Source organism: Triturus cristatus, chromosome 10, assembly GCF_964204655.1.
Source record: "Triturus cristatus chromosome 10, aTriCri1.1, whole genome shotgun sequence".
Classification (NCBI taxonomy): domain Eukaryota; kingdom Metazoa; phylum Chordata; class Amphibia; order Caudata; family Salamandridae; genus Triturus; species Triturus cristatus.
The window spans coordinates 1194343151-1194361936 of NC_140593.1; the positions used below are offsets into that span (position 1 = coordinate 1194343151).

At 46.9% G+C, this 18786-nt stretch overlaps 1 protein-coding gene across 1 annotated transcript in view; it reads right to left on the bottom strand.

Annotated features, from left to right (window-relative positions):
- LOC146797022 (NACHT, LRR and PYD domains-containing protein 3-like) overlaps positions 1-18786 on the bottom strand; it is a 164856-nt gene that overhangs the window by 36119 nt on the left and 109951 nt on the right. The window contains exon 8 of the mRNA XM_085629613.1: positions 9909-10079. Coding sequence (XP_085485739.1) covers positions 9909-10079 — 171 coding nt within the window. The remainder of the gene's footprint in view (positions 1-9908; positions 10080-18786) is intronic.

Sequence of the window (18786 nt, forward strand, 5' to 3'; positions counted from 1 at the left end):
CATCTAAAGTGCTCCCTACAATGATGGTTTAGAGTCCAGACCAGCCACTAGGCATGTTTATTACTTTTCAAAAACGCGGCTGCCTTCCTGTCTCATATTGTATACGAGTGTTTCAATGCCATAACAAACAAGCATTTGCAATGCAATAGGTCTCGCATTTGCGAGAGTTTAAGCTATTGGCATTGTAACTGACAATGAATTTTATTGACCTGGTTTGATAATTAACACATAAATAAAAGACATTGTCGTTTACAGTGCCAATAGCTCAAACCCTTGTAAATACGAGACCTCTTGCATGGAAAGTGAAAGCGCGCATGACGCGCTGAATGTTGCAGGAAAGCACGTCGTGCCTGCGGTCGTAGAAACTCATTAAAGGAAATAGAACTTACAGACCAGGCGCTGTCACGTTCTTTGTTAAGATAAAGCTATATAAAGGTGTCTATGACCAGCCACAGATCAGGTAAGTATGAGTCATTTCCAGCCTGTGTTCAGTTTTGTGTTAAATGCCAGGTGGGTTATTGGTGACTGAGGGCCAGACAGAAAGGTGGGGAGAACTCCACCCCCACATGCCATGCGTGAGTAAATTCAACGTAAATGGGTTGGAGGTTGGTCCAGGGTTAGGGGGTATACATGAACAGTTCCAATTTGAGGACGTCTGCCACCTAAAAGCCTTTCCGGAGGGAGCATTATGAGCAAGAATCAGATGAGTGTGTGGCCGTGGAGTGAGGTGCACACTGGAACCAAGTGGACTGGATGGTTGTGCATGTCAGGCAGGGCTTTAAGTGGGACGGGTCCTACTGGTGCTCAGCACCACCAGTTCTAAAAAGTACGTGCTGAGATGGGTCTCCATCGGACTTTCCGTTTTTGCCCTCTCTCTCAGGGTGAAAAACAAATCTGAATTCTGCAGCAGCACCACCCTTCCCTTCCTTTGAAGTAACTTCAAAAGGACTCGTTCTAGTTCTTTCACAGTCTCTCCATTTCAGAACTGAAGTATTTTCAATAACATATACAAGGAAGCTATAGTTCTTGCTTATTTATCTTATGCAACCGACAACTACTGACAAAACCAATAGTCCTGGCTTGTTGTAGGTGTAATGTTACTTGTATCTTAGATCTGGATGCAATGACAGAAGCATCAAAATACCAATCGGGAGGCACACTATGCTCAGTACAGGTTTTTAGCATAGGTGTTTTTAAGCCACACCCTTAATTACATCAGACACGCCCCTTTGAAAGATCCTGCAGTTTTAACATCCCACTCAAAGCTCTGATGTCAGAAGTGTAGCAGTCCCCAGCTGACCGCAACCCCTTCACAAACTGTTTGTCAGAAAAGACTGAAACCGGATTTGTTGAGAGAACAAAAAACACACCTTGCCTCTATTAAGGCGGATGCCTGCCATTTGTGAGAGAGCCTCAAGCCTGAGGGTGGTGCTTGCTAACGTTTTGTGTAGCCCTCAAGCCAGGTGAGCGTTCACTCCTGATGTTGAAGGCAGCAGCCACTGTGGTGAGAGTGGTGGTCGGAGGTAGATGCTGCCTCTAAGTAGGGACACTACTGAGGCCACATGGGGATTACAAATGATAATGTGCAAAGTTGCCAACTGCCACCGGTGACGTGTGGGAGTCTCCAGATAAGGCGGTAGGTGCTAGTCAGAGGTGGATGCCACGTCCAAGCAGAGAGGCTGGTAAGCCCACACAAGCTTTACAAATAGTCATGCGTTAGGGTGCTAGTGCCCAACTGTGATGTGTGGGAGTTGCCACACAAGGCGGAAGGTGCTGGTCGCAAATGGGTGCTAGGCTCAGTTTGGGTGCTGGCTGGGACTGCTTGACCAGGGTGAGGGTTGCAGATAGGCTGGCTGTTACCTCTAGTTGGGTACTGGTCCCTGGTGAGATGGTCTTCACTGGTCACAGGCGGGCGCTGTTCTCCGGTTGGGTGGTGCTGATTCAAACGTAGATTGCTGCTGGCCTCACTTGGGGTGGGTGCTGATGACTAATATGTTCCTAGATGGAGTGGATGTTGTTCCTAGGTGGGTGATAGCACCAAGGAGTGGGGTGACAGACCCAGGTGAGTGCTGTGCAAGGATAAGCTGCCAGCCGGACATGAGAGCTGGCCTCACGTGAGGTGGATGGAATGAAGCGAATATGGAACCAGATAGGTCTGGGTAAAGGTAGCCTGTCCGCTGGTCCAGTCCTATGCTGTGAGGTGTGCTGGTACCACGTGAAGTGGTGGATGCTACTCAAAGATGAGTGTCGGGACAATATGAGGTGATTGCCCCAGGTGGTTGGGTGTGAGGTGATTGTCTCAGGCGGTTGAGTGTCAGTCTCTGGTGAGGTGCGTGCTCTGTAGGGGTGATTGTCTCAGGGGCTGGCTGTGAGGTGATTGTCTTAGGGGGTTGGGTGTTAGGTGATGGAGTTGGGTGTAAGTCGATTGTGGTCGGGTGTCCATCTCAGGTGAGGTGGGGACCCTGTGAGCCTCATGTGAGATGGGTTTTAGTTTCAGGTGGCGCTGGCCCTAGTCTGGGAAGGTGTCTGATGGAAGTGGTCAGTACCTGGCACAGGTGCATCTCCTTAGGTCTCCAGGTGCACAGATGCTGCTCAGGCTCAGCACTCCTCCACACTTCCAGATCCTGCCGCACCAGGCCAGACACGCGCTCCTGCCTCCCGGAGCCGGCGACGCATTGACTGATCTGCTCCCCTGGGAACCGGGCAGAAGCTATCCGCAGCCACGTGACTTCCTGGAACATCACCGCCAGTCCCAGTGCGGTCCTGTCACTCCCTCAGAGACTACTTGTCTTAAAGGGCGAAATACCCAAGGGAGTAAGGTGTCAGGAGAGCGAGCACTGGGCAAAGGGATAGCACCCGCGCGAGTCTGTAGAGACGAGAAACGGGCTCCTCTCCTTACTTTGTATACATGGTGTTGCCCTTTAAGATGTGGATCCTCTTTCCAAACAACTTGCCCTTATCGTCTCGTGCCCCTTAAAGCGCTGGAGACATAGCTTGCAAGTATCTCCGTGTCCTCAGTGACATTCGGCGACTCCTGGTGCTTAGCCAACCACCAGTTGCATTCTGGGAGTTGTGGTTTTGCTCTTATCGCTGTATTAGCAAACAAGCGTGTGTCTGCCATGTATAGTTGCAGCGCGCAGTGGGAGTGTGTGAGCGCGCGGTGAGAGCGTGGGAGCGCACAGTGGGAGCATGTGAGGCAAAGAGGAGACGACATGCACGTTCACATCGCCTGTCCGTGCGCGCATATGGTTTGTCTCCCTTCGCGGACCAAACCGACAACAATAGTCTCGCCAAGGCGAAGCAGCGCATGCGCTGCGTTCACTAGGTGAGACCTAAAAACAATGACCTACCATATCTAATGTTGATTGGTGGAAATCGTCAGGGGTAAAAAATGCCATTATCACACCCCACACCCATCAACATATGGGTAGGAGGAGTATCCAGCAACACTTCCACTTCAACATGTAAGCCACAATAAATACCCATCACATGGCGGTTAAAAGGCTGTGCTATACCAAAAGAATTTTCCTTTCTACAGAAAAGTCCAAACATTTAGGCCAGTGTTGAATTATAACATACATCTTAATAGAGTTTTATTTATTTCTTGGTGCTGTTAAGCCAGTGATATCGGACAGCACTATTAGAAGTAAAATGCACAAAAGAAAGATTACGTTTTGACATCAAATACAAAAATGAACCTTCATTATATAAACCTGCTTACTGCTCATTATATACAGCTGGGTGTATGTAGGTAGGTATATATGCCGTGTTGTGCTATCTACAGATATCTACGAGCAACCTGAAGAGATTAGGGATTCAAGCAGGGCTGTCCAACATTTCACCTTTCACAGGCTGATAAAGGGGATACCACTGAGTTAAAGTTAGAACATGTTATTCACAATGATGCACAAATTGGAGCATGGTTGGTTCCTGTCAGAGTTGGCATGGTGAGCAAAAAAATGATGGACTGGAATGCAGCCTCAAGCAGTTACCAGTGGTAGAGAGAAATTCAAGCTTTTCACCCATTCCTTTTGTGCTTTCTTCAGCTCCACGCTGTAAGAGCCTAGACCTGGGTCCTGTGCTCACTCCATCATAGGACTCAATCAACCCGACTGACCAAGGCAAATGGCCCAAAACAGGTTTAGGGCTGCCTGTGCTCTTGTTCTGAGGGTCTCTGGCTCTCAGTCTCAGCAAGACTATTCCTACTGAAGCAGGGCCGAGGTTCATTTGCTCGTTTCTGTCCGGGGTGGTCTGGTGGACAAAACAATCATGCACTGGAATGGGGTCCTGAATAATTACCACTGGTTGAGATTAACTCAAACATTCCGCACAGTGCTTTTCTACTTTTTGATAAATCTGCTGCAGCAATCACTACGTAGAACACAACATTTTAAATGTGCTAAATGACAAAAAAAGGGTTCCATGGATTATGCTGGAGTTTGTACCCTGGCCTTCCAGGTGCATGTGGGAACATCATGATAACCTGGCCTTTTACATGTTTTGGCCTGTTTTTCAATCCTAGCACACAGTGAGAAATTTGTGCTGATTGTAGAGTATTTACCATCTGCTATAGGCTGGGTGTTTTAGCTCCTACCTTGTTGCTTTCTCTGAGCCTTGTAACCTTCACACCCTGACTGCCTTTACCAGCTTCTAGGGCCTCCTTTTGTTTTCCGCTGATGGGATTTACCAGCACACCTCCCAGGTGGCTGATGGTCTCTTAGTGTCCCGAAAAAAATGTTTAGGCTGGGTGGTTTGCGGATCAGGAGTTCTGGGAGATGACAGAGGCATCAGCAGTTGCATCAGAGAGCCAGGTCATACTTGCTGTGCCAGTGCTTCTTTGAAACCTTGGCGCAATGACCTAAGGTAGAGGAAAAATGAGTGCAGAGGAGACACCTTGATTTGGACATCAGAGAGACGGGAGGGAGAGAGAGATGATGAGAGATGGGATTGAGAGGGATGGTGTGAGATGAGAGCTTATGTTGTTAACAAACGTCTGTACCTATTATTCGTGAAATAAGTGCAGTGACACATCTGTCCAGAGGTCTACTGCATCACAAGTTTGAATGTTTTACAATTAAAAGGGTGCATGGGGGCTCATTTTCCTTGCTAGCATTGGGACAGATGGTGCCCTTGGCGCAAAAAAGGTGGGCAGCATGCAGAAGCTCATTTTCCGGTCTTGTTGCGAGATTGAAGTGATGGTCTGAATTTGTGGGGAAGGAGTGAAAGAAGAGGAGATAGACTGCTTCCAAGGGCTACTGCCATCATTAATGCGGCAGGTGGAGTGCATTGCGGCTCACAGCACCCCAATTATGGGCAGTAGTGTTTTGGATCAATTCTATTCTTGTTTGATGCTGTTGTATTTTTATAAGTCCCACATTCAGTGTGGATTACGAGCTACAGAAAAGCAATCCTGAAATGATAACAGGATCCCCGCCCCATTGATCATCCCTCCCCCTCTGCAAATCTTTGCCATATAGTTTTGGAGGGGGACCCAACTTCAAAACATTGTGCATAGGGGGGCCCAGAGCAAAAAGGTTTGAAGACCTCTGGCCTAGGGGATGCTGCCTTGGGTCGGCGAATCAGCATGAAACTTGGCTGTCCTGATGGCACATACCGAGAAGTGTCAGTGAACGGCATGAGGGCCATTAGAAAATCCATATAGGAAAATGTGACCGCTATCATTGCGGACATAGAATCTGGCAGTTTTTGCAGATTCTCTGGTTTAGCATCCTTCATAAAGATTAACCTATCAGACTCTCCATAGCCTGTTTTGTAACGAGTTAAAGGACCGGAACGACGGGGCTAACACGCTTTTGTGGTAGGATTGTGCCTGGTGCAAACACTCTTTAGCAGATTTGTTGAGGGGGCAATGTGTGACTAGGATGTTTGTGCATATGTGTTGTGTTCCATTGTTATGGTGGTGACGTGTTCTTTGTGCTGTAGTGTTTTTTAGTTTCATTTTTGAATTTGTTTTGTGTTGTACTGTGGTTGTGTTGCATTCCATTTTAACACGTTGCGTTGTCCGCTGTTATGTTTTTGTTGTGTTGTTATTTTCCTTTTGGCAGGTCATTGTGCTGTGCTTTGTTTACTTTAGGGATCTCAACAAATGCTGCTACATTTCAGGTTAAAATCCGAACATTGCTTTAATGTTCCAGTGACAAACAACAATTTACTGCTGTCCACAGTTTAAAACAGCTCTGAACAGAAAAGTAAAAATCAAATCCTTTGAATCTGATCACCGGGCATTTGCTAAAAGAGAACACACCCCCTGGACCATATCAGTTATGATAGAAAAGGTCCACATATATACATCAAGGAACCGTACTCACCATATTACAAAATAAAATTCTTGCATTTCCGGATGGGCTGCTTTTCATCACTAGACTTGCTACCTCCATGGACAACTAAGACCGAGACTAAAATAAGTCGACTATGTGGTCTATTTCAGGAATCGATAACACATCTGCTCTGCATATGCCCCACTCTCCTTGAGGATCGCAGAAGATTTCTTCGGCATCTGTGGATTAACGAGGGTTTCACGGACATTATCATCTGCCGTAGCCACTTATTAAATAAGGCACGGCTGCAAGCAATCTTCAAACTTATAACATTTCTGGACATTACAGATAAACTATTACGAAAAAATCCAGAACCCTAAAAGAAGTAGCGGCCTGGTTGCGAACTTCTTCAGAAGCAAAGATACATTTCACATAGCTATGAAATGTGTGATAGAGGGAAGAGGTGTGGCGCCGCGGCCAGGGCGACTGATTCCGGAATCTGGGGATCACGGTTCAATCCCCGGTGCTGGCGGCAGATTAGCCCAGCACCATGTGACTCTGGGCAATAGCTTGCTTAATCTTACCGACAGCCCCCAGCGCCTAGAGACCCTTACGGGTGATTGTTCGGGCTTTACAAATGTGGATATTATTATACACACCCTGGTTTACTCAAATCACAGATATTTATTAATGCAGCACGAACAGAAATAGCTAGCTTTAACATGGTTAATTTCAAAGATTTTTATTTTTTATTTTAAACCAAATAGCCGTAATCTGAACAGCGCAATAAAACTATGCAATGTCCACATTACTAAGTCATAAGCTGCTTATCGAAACGTATTTTAAAATATTCACATTACTTGCATTGATTGAACCTGTATGATTGACAATTTGATCTTTTGATTAATCATCTCCATAATACTGTAAAAAATGAGGCATCGATCATTCTTTTAACTCTACTTGGCATCTTTGCACTTTAATGGACTTGATTGTCTCAATAAAGTACTTTTGATTTGACTTGATTGGCTCCACTGCTCAAACTCTTCAGCTATTTAAGACACAATTCTGCCCGAAACGATAAAAGAAACCTGCCTCTAATTAGCACCCTCTGTGCTCACTTTCTATAGTAATTATCGCCCTACACATTTAAAATGCTCAAGCTGCACATGGAAATTGATGAGGGCTTTTTTTCTCACAACTGAACTATTTTTGGTGGTTTTGATTTTAACCCACGTTTGATAACATTTATAGGTTTATTTATGATCCAATCACTTCTATTTTTGCTCCTGGCGTTGTCGCTGTATCTAACTAGTTTAATATTTTAATATCAGGTTTAGTTTGGGACTTAAAATATTTTTTGTTTAACTGTTTTACTTTGTGAGTATTCATTTCTGCAACCCCACCATTCCTTGCAGAGTGAGGCCTTCAGTTCACCTTTCACTACTTACTTTTAATTACATTTGAGTCCTGGTCATTTCAAGGAGGCTTTTGCTATGCTTGTGTATATGTACAGTTTGGGTTTTGCAGAAGTTTAGTTGAATACTTTTTTTTTATTTATTTGATTCTTCTATAGCATGATCTTGACCCTATCCAAGGCAGGCACTGCACTTACATCATTCTAGGCAACATTATTTCTAAGCATTAGAGGAGAAACCGTAAAGCAGATATGGCAGTAAATATTGCATAGGATAAAATAACAGTTAAAAAGTTAAACAATAGAAGATAAAGGTTACCAAGTGCTAAGTAGGTAGCTCTTCAGGCTGTCTTAGAAGAATGAGCAGGAGGTTGCCATGGGGATCTCAGATGGGAGAGAGTTCCATATCCCAGGAACATTGGTACCGGGTGTGTGTTTCAAGGCACAGCTTCTCTTAAATTTATGGTGGTCCAGTCTTAACCCCTTCCCCGCTCATGACGGAGCCGCTCCGTCATGAGCCACGGTTGCCGTGTGCTCATGACGGAACGGTTCCGTCATGTCACGGCCGTTGGCGGCCGCTCCGCCTACGCGGCGCTGTTTTCCCGCCTGTGCGGGGGGGACAACGCAAATGGGCGGAGTCATGACGGAACCGTTCCGTCATGAGCACAGCTCAACCGTGGCTCATGACGGAACGGCTCCGTCATGAGCACAGCGCCACCGCGCTGCCCCCCCGCACTCCCCAGCACTGCGGCGGAATTCCCGCCGCAGCGAAAGGGTTAAAGAAGCCTTTCCTCTTATGTTATTTTCCCTCCTTCCACTGACAGTTCACTAGCCTGATAGTCTTGGTGTTCATATCAAGTGGCGATTAAGATACTTTTCTAAGTGCTGGGGACCTCAAGAAAGACAAGGCTGGCATGATCATCTTTCCTGGATCCGTGAGATAGCTCAGGATGCGGAACCCCAAACTCTTTTTAACGGGGCCAAGTAGGCCTGGGCAAAATGTTCGCTACACATGCGTATTAACATAAACATTACCACCATGTCGTGTATTTTCAAGTCCACTTGAGTAAAAATCTTTTCATAGGAACAACATGAACAAACCGAGCTTGAGCGTCTGATGTTTGCAGCACGTGTGGTGTTTGTGATATTGTTGAGCACAAGAAGTGTTGTCATGTCCAAAATGGATGCAAGGCAGCATTTTGCACTTAAAATATAGCTCTAAATGCCAGATTTGCATTTCAAGTAATTTCACATTTCTTGTATTTCACATGTTGATCCACAAGGGAATTATGGGAATTTTTTACACCTCTAGCTTTGAAGAGGCCCATGACTAGAGAGTTACAGAGATCAATTTTAGAGATAGCCATGGCTTTCAGCTAGGTTCATCATGTCTGCTTTTGGTAGGAACTTGTTTTGCTTTGGGGCAGCAGGTTCACATGAGGGTCTCCAAACAAACCAACACTGGAATCCATCTAAACACAGGCTTATCTTGTTCCTAACTGATTCCAGGCACATTATATTGAGACCACACCACTTCCTCAGGGCTTGAACTCCTGCTCCAAGAACTGTCCTCGTAGTCTTAAAATGAGTTTCCCATGTAAAGTTACATCACCGAGACCCTGAAACGCCCCGGTCAGGACAACTCCTGCACTTGTCACGGAGCCCAAATCTCCAGGCGAAAGGACTCAGGTCTGCGCTGTTCCTACAGATCCCATCTTTCCAAGGGGCCGGGTAACTGCTCCGACTGGCCCAATAGAATGAAGTGGCCACTCCTAATGAGAGCTTAATCAATATTTACCAGTAACGGCAGACATATCCTATCATGCTTATAAGTTTTGAGAACATAAGTGGTAAAAAGACTGCAATGTTTTTTAAAACCTTTAATGAAATGATGCATGAATTAGTGCATGCCAGAGAAATGTCACTCATTTGAATCTATGTTGTTGCTAAACTTTAAATTCATGGAATCCAGTGCATAAAATGTTTTTAATGTGCATAGTATCTGGAATGAGATGGTGTACACCCATCGCATTAGACCCACAGGTGCTTGGTCGCAACAAATGGAATACGTGTCTTTGGTGCTACCGGTTGTTTTGGGAGTACCTTCACAGTACACTTGCATTTTCATGATATTTCCCTTACATTTCTCCTTGCACACATCCACATGTGCTCACCGGTTACTGGTGCCAGAACCCACCAGCTTGCCTTCTACTCACCCTAGTTCCTCCAGCTGGCACAAGGGACTGCTCAGCATAGGCCAGAGAAGCTCGGCACCCACATCTGTCAGCTCATTGAAGCCCAGTTTCAGGGTTTTCAGCGCTGGAACAGCAGCCACCAGCCCACAGATGGCAGGAACACATGCTTTGGAGAGCAGGTTTTCTTCTAAGCTGGAAAAGTGTGAAGGGGACAATACAAGAGAGTGTCGGTGATGGACAGAACTGACCACACTCAGTACACGCTTTACTGTGGACACAAGCAGGGCACGAGAAATGACACTCAGACCAATGTATGCGTTTTATGAACATGGGACTAACATATCAGAGTGCACGCGCTTCTCAGTCTGCTATTGCCCCTGAGCCGCACATCAAAGAACAAGGGGGTACAAGTGGGGATCCAGGCATCTGGTATTGAAATGTTTCATCCTATTCACAGTGCGGTGTTGCAGTGGTGTGATATCTCGCAGTATGGGAATATTTAATCGCCCCCACAATGTTTTCCTGTAGTGTTGTGATTTCTCAGGGTGTGTGAATGCCCCGGTTACTTACCGGTAATCTTCATTACTCCGAGTATTGTCTTCCTCGCCACATGATAAACAAAGTGGGCTACAGCTTCATTCCAGAACCCTCCAAAGCAAACAGTCAGCATCTCATGCATCCCTTCTCAACATGGCCGACCCTTATCACTCCTGACCTCTATAAGAGGCAAGTCGGACCATTCCACAGCCTGAAGTACTACCAAGCCCCAAGAACAGTGAAGCCGATAGCACACCAGGGAGGGAGGGATGGGAACTCATGTGCCGAGGAAGACAATACTCAGAGTAAGTACCCGGGGCATAACCTCCTCGTAAGTCTTCCTCACCACATGATAAAAAAAGTGAGCCAAGAGGCTTCATAGCAAACAAAGAAACCAATGACAAGGAGTAGATGCAACAGAAACCGATTTAATCCAGAGTAGCAAAACAAACTGATCAAACCACGTAGGCCACATGACAAAACACAACAATCACGAGCTGGAGGAACCAGCCCCAAGAACATCCTCAGCAAAACCCCCAGCAGGAGGACCACCCAAAACCACCAGGTAATGCTCCATGAAAATGTGCGGGGAGGCCCAGGCCGCTGCCCGACAGATATCCTCAGTAGAGACACTCCTGAACGATGCCCAAGACCCAGAGAGACCCCTGGTGGACCGACCCTGAACCCTGGAGGACAGCTCAGACCCCTGAGACTTGTAGGCAAGCAAGATAGCTTGTTTAATCCAACGACTAAAAAGTGGATAGAGAAGGCTTGTGATGGGACCGGACCGGACCGAAAGTCACAAACAAATTGACAACAGCAGAAAGTGGCAGTCTGGTCCGAATACACCATGACTGCCCGCCGAACATCCAGCAGAGATAGAGAAGACACAGTCACCAGCGGGAAAGATGGCAAAACCCCCTCACGGGAGACATTGACCACTGAAGGGACCTTAGGATGAAACCACAGGTCATGGCGCAAAACCAGACGATCCGGGAGAACCAGAAAGAACGGAGAAGACCGCAGAAAGGAGCCCAGTTCACCAATCCTACCAGCCGAGACAATCGCCACCAAGAACACCACCTTGAAGGTGAGAAATGTCAACTCCACCGAACCCAAGGGTTCAAAGGGAACACCCTGAAGGGCCTTTACAACCAATGGAAGATCCCAGGATGGATCAAGGCAAACAGCCCGAGGCGGCTGCAAAAAACAACTCCGAAGCAAGCTAGCTACAAGAACATCGAGCCCGTCCAGCACCGGACTGTGAAACGCCCTCAATGCCACCCATTGAGCCCACAGGGTGGAAGGAGCCCGCCCCAGGGAAAACCCCTCAACAAGAAAATCGAGGACCCTCAAAGCATCCACAGGGTCAACCTCCTTCAGCCCACACTAAGGAGAGAAGGAGGACCAATAGCGGGAATAAGAAAGCAGAGTGGAATACCGGCGGGAATTTTGTAGCAAATCCACAACCTTCACCGAACAACCCTGCGCCAGCAAGATCACCCTCTCAAGAGCTAGGCCTGAAGATGCAGCCGATGCAACAACCCCACCAGGAGCAGGGGGCCCCGTAAGGGGTAAGGAAGATACAGAATTGCCCAGCACTCCTGAACAGCCAGCTAGCTAAGAAGAGGAATCCAAGGACGGCGAACCCATCCGTGAACCACCACCAGGACAAACGCCTTCTCCTGGCGAATCTTGCATAGGACGCGCTGAATCAAGGGAAACGGGGAAAATGCGTACAGAAGGGAGGACGGCCAAAGGAACGACAACGCATCCAACGGCCATGCCCCTGGGCTCAGGGGGAAAGCACAGAAGCGAGGCAGGAGAGCATTGAACTTGTCCGCGAACAAGTCTATCACTGGGAAACATCGTTTACAACGCGGGGATTACATCGCGATGCCATTACATCACGGTTTTTACAACGCAAGTCGTTACAACGACTAGCGCTAAATGGCGCTCTAGGACAAGGAATAGTATAATTTACTATCCAACACCTTCCCTACTGTACGTAGACTGGAGTTGGAATAGTAAATTATACTACTCCTAAGTACAGCGCCCTCCAACGCAAGTCGTTGTAACGACTTGCGTTGTAAAAACCGCAATGTAATGTACCGCGATGTAAATGTATGCGTTGTAACGTCATACATTCCTATCACTGGATGTCCAAACTGGGCCAGAAGCTGCCGAAACACAGAGACCCTTCGAGAGGGCAGACATTGTCGGAAACACCCGGCTCAGGTGATCCGCCACGAAATTCTCCCTCCCCGGGAGATACAACGCATTGAGGGACAAGACTGAAGACTCCGCTCAGGACAGAAGCTCCCGGGTCAGCAGCCAAAGGGAGCGAACCCTGCAACCCCCCTAATGATTGACGTACCCCATCACCACCTGATTGTCCATCCAGACCAAAACATGCTGACCTCAGTGAGCAGTAGCAAACTCCAGGCATGCCAGATGAACATCCCTCAACTCCTGAAAGTTGGAAGGGTAACTCGCCTGAAGATGATCTCACTGACCCTGAACAGACCAGGAACCCAGGGTCGCCCCCCCAGCCCAGGAGACTGGCAGTGGTCATGACCACCCGGGACGGGGAGACCAGGAAGGGAAAAACCCTGGAGAGATGAGCTTCCACTAACCACCAACCCAGATTGGCGCGGATCTGCAGAGACACTACCAACGGGGGGCCTTAATTTCCTGAACAGAGATCCCACCGGGTCAGGAGATCATTCACCAAGGGTTATTAATGGAGGCGAGCCCAAGGCAGAACATTGATGGAAGCCGACATCAGCCCCTGAACCCTTAACCGTTGATGAACAGGGGCAGAATCCTGACCCAGGAGACAAACCAGATCCCTCCATAAGGTGTTCATCCATTCCAGAGGCAAGAAGACCATCCCCTGGTCCATGTCCAGACGACCCCCGATGAACACCAACTCCTCGGGAGGCAACAGGTGAGACTTCTTAAGGTTGATCAGAAACCCACGGGTGGAAAGGACTTCACAGACACTCTTGACATGAAGAGTCCCCTTAGAAAAAGAAGAGGCAGAAATCAGCCAGTCATCTGGATGAGGAAAAACCATGACCCCCTCCCTGTGGAGGATCCTGACCAAAGGAGCCAACACCTTTGTAAAAACTCCTGGGGCAGCAGACAAACCTTGGGGCAGAGGACAAACCAAAGGAAGGTACCTGGAACTGAAAGTGGCGGCCCCCCACGCAAAAACGAAGGAATTGCTGGGAGGACGGGTGGATGGGTACATGGAGGTAGGCATCCAGAAGGTCCAGAGACGCAATCACCTCCCCCTGAACCATCAGCGGTAGGATCTCCTGTAATGAGAGCATTTTGAATTTTACATGGGGAATGAAGGAATTAACCTGCGTCACATCAAAAACTGGTGGGAGAAGTGACCATAGCGGGCCGGAGCCAGGAACCGAATAACCACTGACCCAGCCCCCACACCGAAGCGCCACTGGGGCGGCTCCACCAGCAGGTAAATGACACTGCGAGCTCAGCACTGGGCACAACGGTGGAATCAGCGCACATTAGGCCGCAGGCGGCAGGAAGAGGCGTTCTAGCCCGACTGTATAAGCGGCATGCCCCCTATTGACCCTTGGCTCGCTATAGCAGAGCCTAAACAAAATCTGCCACGTAGGGAAAATGGGGGAAGGAAAGGGGAAGACCCTCACGCACTCAGGCCCACTTGGGCAGGGCCTCCACCCAGGGGTCCATGATCCTGCTAGTGCAGGATCCCGAACTTACCTCACAGCGCACTTGGAGAGTCAGCACAGAAATAAACAAGCATTTGAAATGCAATAGATCTCGCATTTACGAGAGTTATGAGCTACTGACGTTGTAAATGTTTTTTACTTATGTGTTTTGGATTGGAGTGGATATATGTGGTGTGTAGTGCAATTATGTGGCACAGTGTGCAGTGAAATTGTGTGGATAGTAATTATGTGGTATTTAGTGCATAGGAATTGTGTGTGGTGGGATTGCGTGTTCTGGAGAGTAATTATGTTGTACGTTAATTTGTGTTGTGGGGTTTTATGTAGCTAAGTTTAATTTTGTAGTGTGCTGTTGAATTTTGTGGTGTGATATAGAATTATATGGTGTTGATTTTATAGATGTGTTGTGGTATGTACTTGTGTTGTTGATTTGTTTTGTTGTTGTTGAATTACATGGTGTGTAATGGAAACGTGTTGAGTTGATTTATGTAGCATAGAACTGTGCTGATTGGAATTATGTGGCACAATGTGGTGTATATTCATGCGGTTCGTTGCTAAGTGGTATCAATTGGTTTTATGTGGGGTGTATTTGTATGGTAGTCAGTAGAGTGTTATTATGTGGAGTTGAATGTAGTTGTGCTGAGTCGTATTATGTATAGTGTAATTATGCTGGGTGGTTTTGAATTGTGTGGTGTGGAATTGTGTCTTCAGCTTTGGAGCTGGGGCCTTCAATATAGAATATAAGCTCACACATTAATACAAGCACAGAGTAAGAGCTTAAATAGGTGGCAACGGGTTGTATTAACTTAAATAGCATCTACTTCACAGAGATGACATCATCTCTAGTCCCAGACTGCTTATATATTGTGAGAAGTTACCAACAAAAAGCTGCAACAAAGGAGCATTACATTTCACAAATGTCATTTCAATGCTGGCTGGAGAATAGTGAAATAAGTAGACTTCCAGGCAGGGGGATTTGTTGGAATTCTGGTGCAGCTGGGACAGAGTCAGTCGCACGTGCAGCTGGCTATGTAGACATTATGTACACGATAGCATGATATAGATGGGCCTTTGACTTGAACCTTCCTGTCTGTGTTATGAAGCAAAGCTTTATTGCGGTGCTGGCTGCAGAGTTTTAAAATGCAGTTTGCCATAGTAAAATTTGGGAGAAACAAATATATATATTTAGAAAACTATTTCCCGGAAGCGTTTTTTTCAATTTCGAAGGGGTGAAACATTTATGGGAGAAACAGACAAAGAAAGAGTGATCGGGGCAGGAGCAAGCCAGTGTGGCGGCTTCTTGGATCTTTGGAGGGTGCATTTTGCACCTATACTAGATAAGGTGTTTTATTGTGTAAAAGCAAGAACCGGTTTCCCGAGGCTCCACAACTTATTAATGACAATTATTGGAGAAACACATTTTAATTAGGGACAGCAGCATGGCTTTTACAGGGGTAAATCCAGGCTAATTGACCCGTTTTACTAGAGTCTTTTTAACTATATTTTAGGATTCTTATCTGACCAAGACTAAACGCACTCCGTCCTCCTCCGTAGCACACAAGCTTTCAGAATAGATGTCGCTTTGCTGTTGGCATAAATCAATGTATAGCGGGCACGCTATTAAAGTATGTGTTTTTTTTGTGCTGGTGTGTAGCGTTATGGCAAATACGGGCTTTCAGTGTGTAATGCGAGCTCACTCGCCACGGGGTGAACTTATTGCGTTTGGCACATACATTATGGGGCTTGTCACGGAGTAGATGAAACACGTTGTGCGTGTGGTGGAGGCGGTTTTTAGGTCTCGCCTGACCCAGCGCATGCGCTGCTCTGGCGAGACTTTTTGACAGGGCTTCAAAAAGTGCTACCAGGCCAGCCTAGAGCTACAGTGCATGTGCGCGGGCGCGCGCTTTTCCGCAATTGCCGCTTTGATGTTTGATCGCGATCGCATAGCCAATAGGTCTCACTTTTGGCACCTTATAAGTACTTAGTTATGTAACTGTTGCATGGCTAAACACTTATAAGGTCCCAAAGGCGAGACCTATTGGCTATGCCAATGCTTGTGCTGTTTGTTAGAAATAGTCTGCCCGGCTGGCCTTTAACGGGCGGCATCAAGTTCAATAGAAACATTGCCCAAGCCGGAATGACCCTTTGTGAGGGGTTTACGGAAGACGGGTGGGAAGGCTGGCTCCAGACTGCAAGATGCGCTTACCTCAGGCCGGTTCATGGTATCGTATCGTGCTTGCTGGAGCAAGGCTCTGGTAAGGAGCACATGAAGAGGGAAGAGGAGTTGGCCTAACGGCTAGGGCGGTCGACCTCGAATCTGGGGAACTGGGTTCGAGTCTCGTCAATCACACTGAACAGCCTGTGATTCTGGGCAAATTACTTAATCTCCCCGTGCCTAACAAAAAAGAATGTGTCCTCATGTAATGCAACTGGTGCTTTGTAAAGCACTCTGATACCTGATACTTCGGGTCAAGTTTGCACTATATAATACTCTGCAAAAATAAAATAAAAAAAGAACACTCTTTGCGTTCAAAAGAAATACTGCGTTTTATCTGTTCGCCATATGGGTACATAGCAAAGACAACAAAACACAGACAGAAATACAAAATGAAGGCAATGTGGATTGAGGAAATATACAAGCATTTGGCACCGGAGGGACCTGTTGAGGCGGTGCGACTTTTATAGCGCTGCGGGCGACTGTGAGTTCCAGCACTTCATGGTGGAGTAGGGACTGTTTGGGAGACCCCAGGGAGCGAGGGAAGAGTTCTGGCAGAGCAGGGAGGAGTATGCATTGAAGAGGCGTTGCCGCTTTATTAAGGGTGAGGTTGCGTTTGTGCCAAGTGGGGGGAGGGCTCAATGCAAAGAAGGGGGGGGGGGCAAGAACAGCTTCAAGCTGGTGCCCATGTTGATGTGAATATGAAAGCGGGAGCCATGCTGAAACCTAAAGCGTGGCACCCGGGCGATGAGGAGAACAGTTTGCAGAGAGTTGAAAAGTGACCGTGTTGCAGGACAGCATGTCTGTGTGCAGTAGGAGAAAGCCAATTCCGAAAGTAGTGCTCACAGACTGTAAATCAAACATAAGCGTAAGAACTCACAGTAAAAGGGCCAGTCCTCATGGGAGGTTACAAAATGGGAAACGGCAGTACTAAGGAAGGACTACCAAACCTATTCACAAATCAAAAACAACCATTTGAAAAGAACAGTAACAGGAGCCAATTGAAAAGATGAGCAGAAAATAGGCGGAGCTTCAAGTTCATACTCTAGTACAGCATGCCTCGCAGAGCAGCACATGCGCTGCCCAGTCTCGACCTAAAAAACAGGCTGTGGAATGTACAGACTCGCCTCTTATAGAGGTCAGGGGTGATAAGGGTCGGCCATGTTGGGAAGGGATGGGATGCATGGGATGCTGACTTTTTGCTTTGGAGGGTTCGGGTGTGGAGCTGAAGCTCACTTTGTTTATTATGTGGCGAGGAAGACCTACGAGGAGGTAATGTTTAGCACACCCACACTGTTTTCCAGAAGTGTTGTGATATCTCAGCCTGTAGGGATGTTTAATACACCTACAAGGACTACCTGCAGGGGGGTACCATCTCAGAGTCTGGGAGATCAAGCTGTGTTATGACATCTCAGAGAGCTGGAATGTTTAATACGTCCACAATGATTTCTTACAGTGTTATGACACATAAGAGTGTAAGAATCTTTAGTACAATGTTCTGCAGCATAGAATCTGACTCCTTCTCTTAAAGTCTTGGGTGACATAAACACACCTACAATGTCTTTTGTTGTGACACCTAAAGTTGTCGCAAGTTTATTGACGTTGGGACAACAATGATGTTGGAAACCCTAACAACTCAAGACAACAAAATTGCAACACAATAAAATGCAAGTCTAAAATCAAGAATTTAAAATCATGTTATTCACCACTTTTGCAACCGGCACACACCTGCTTCAAATGTTTAAACAATTCATTCAGACCAAATCTAAAAGAATTACAGTCAATCAACAGATTCCATTTACTGTGCCTAGTGCCTACCATGCGAAGCTTCATAGCACCTCCCACTGGGTGAAACTTGTTCAGTCTGCACATTTCTTACATAAGCAACTCTTGGGGCCAGATGTACGACCCATCAATTTGCCACTCGCAAATTGGGATGTATAACAGGACCTCAGACACTGTTTGTGATTCCTAATGGGGGCGCAAATTGCATGCCTCATGAATATTAATGAGGCAGGCGCAATTTGCGACCCCATAAGGAATGGCTAGCACTCCCAGGGATGGTGGCCTGCTGGGATCAGTTGACCACCATGTCTGGGACTGCTTTTAAATAAAGCAGTCTTTTAAAAAAAAAAATGCAGCCCATTTTCCTCAAAGAAAAACGGGATGCATAAAAAAGAAAAATGAAACTTTCCAGTTTCATGTTTTTTAAGGGCAGGCAGTGGTCCCTGGTACCACAGCCTGCTCTTTTAAATATTTACTCAAATACTGACAAAGGGGAAGGGGTCCCCTAGGGACCCCTTCCCGTTTGTGAGTGGTTTACCACCTACTTGAAGTAGGTGGTAAACAGTGAGTGTTTTGCAGCTGCAAATGCGGTTGCAAAACATTTGTACATGGCATGGTGACTCGCTATTAGGAAGGCACG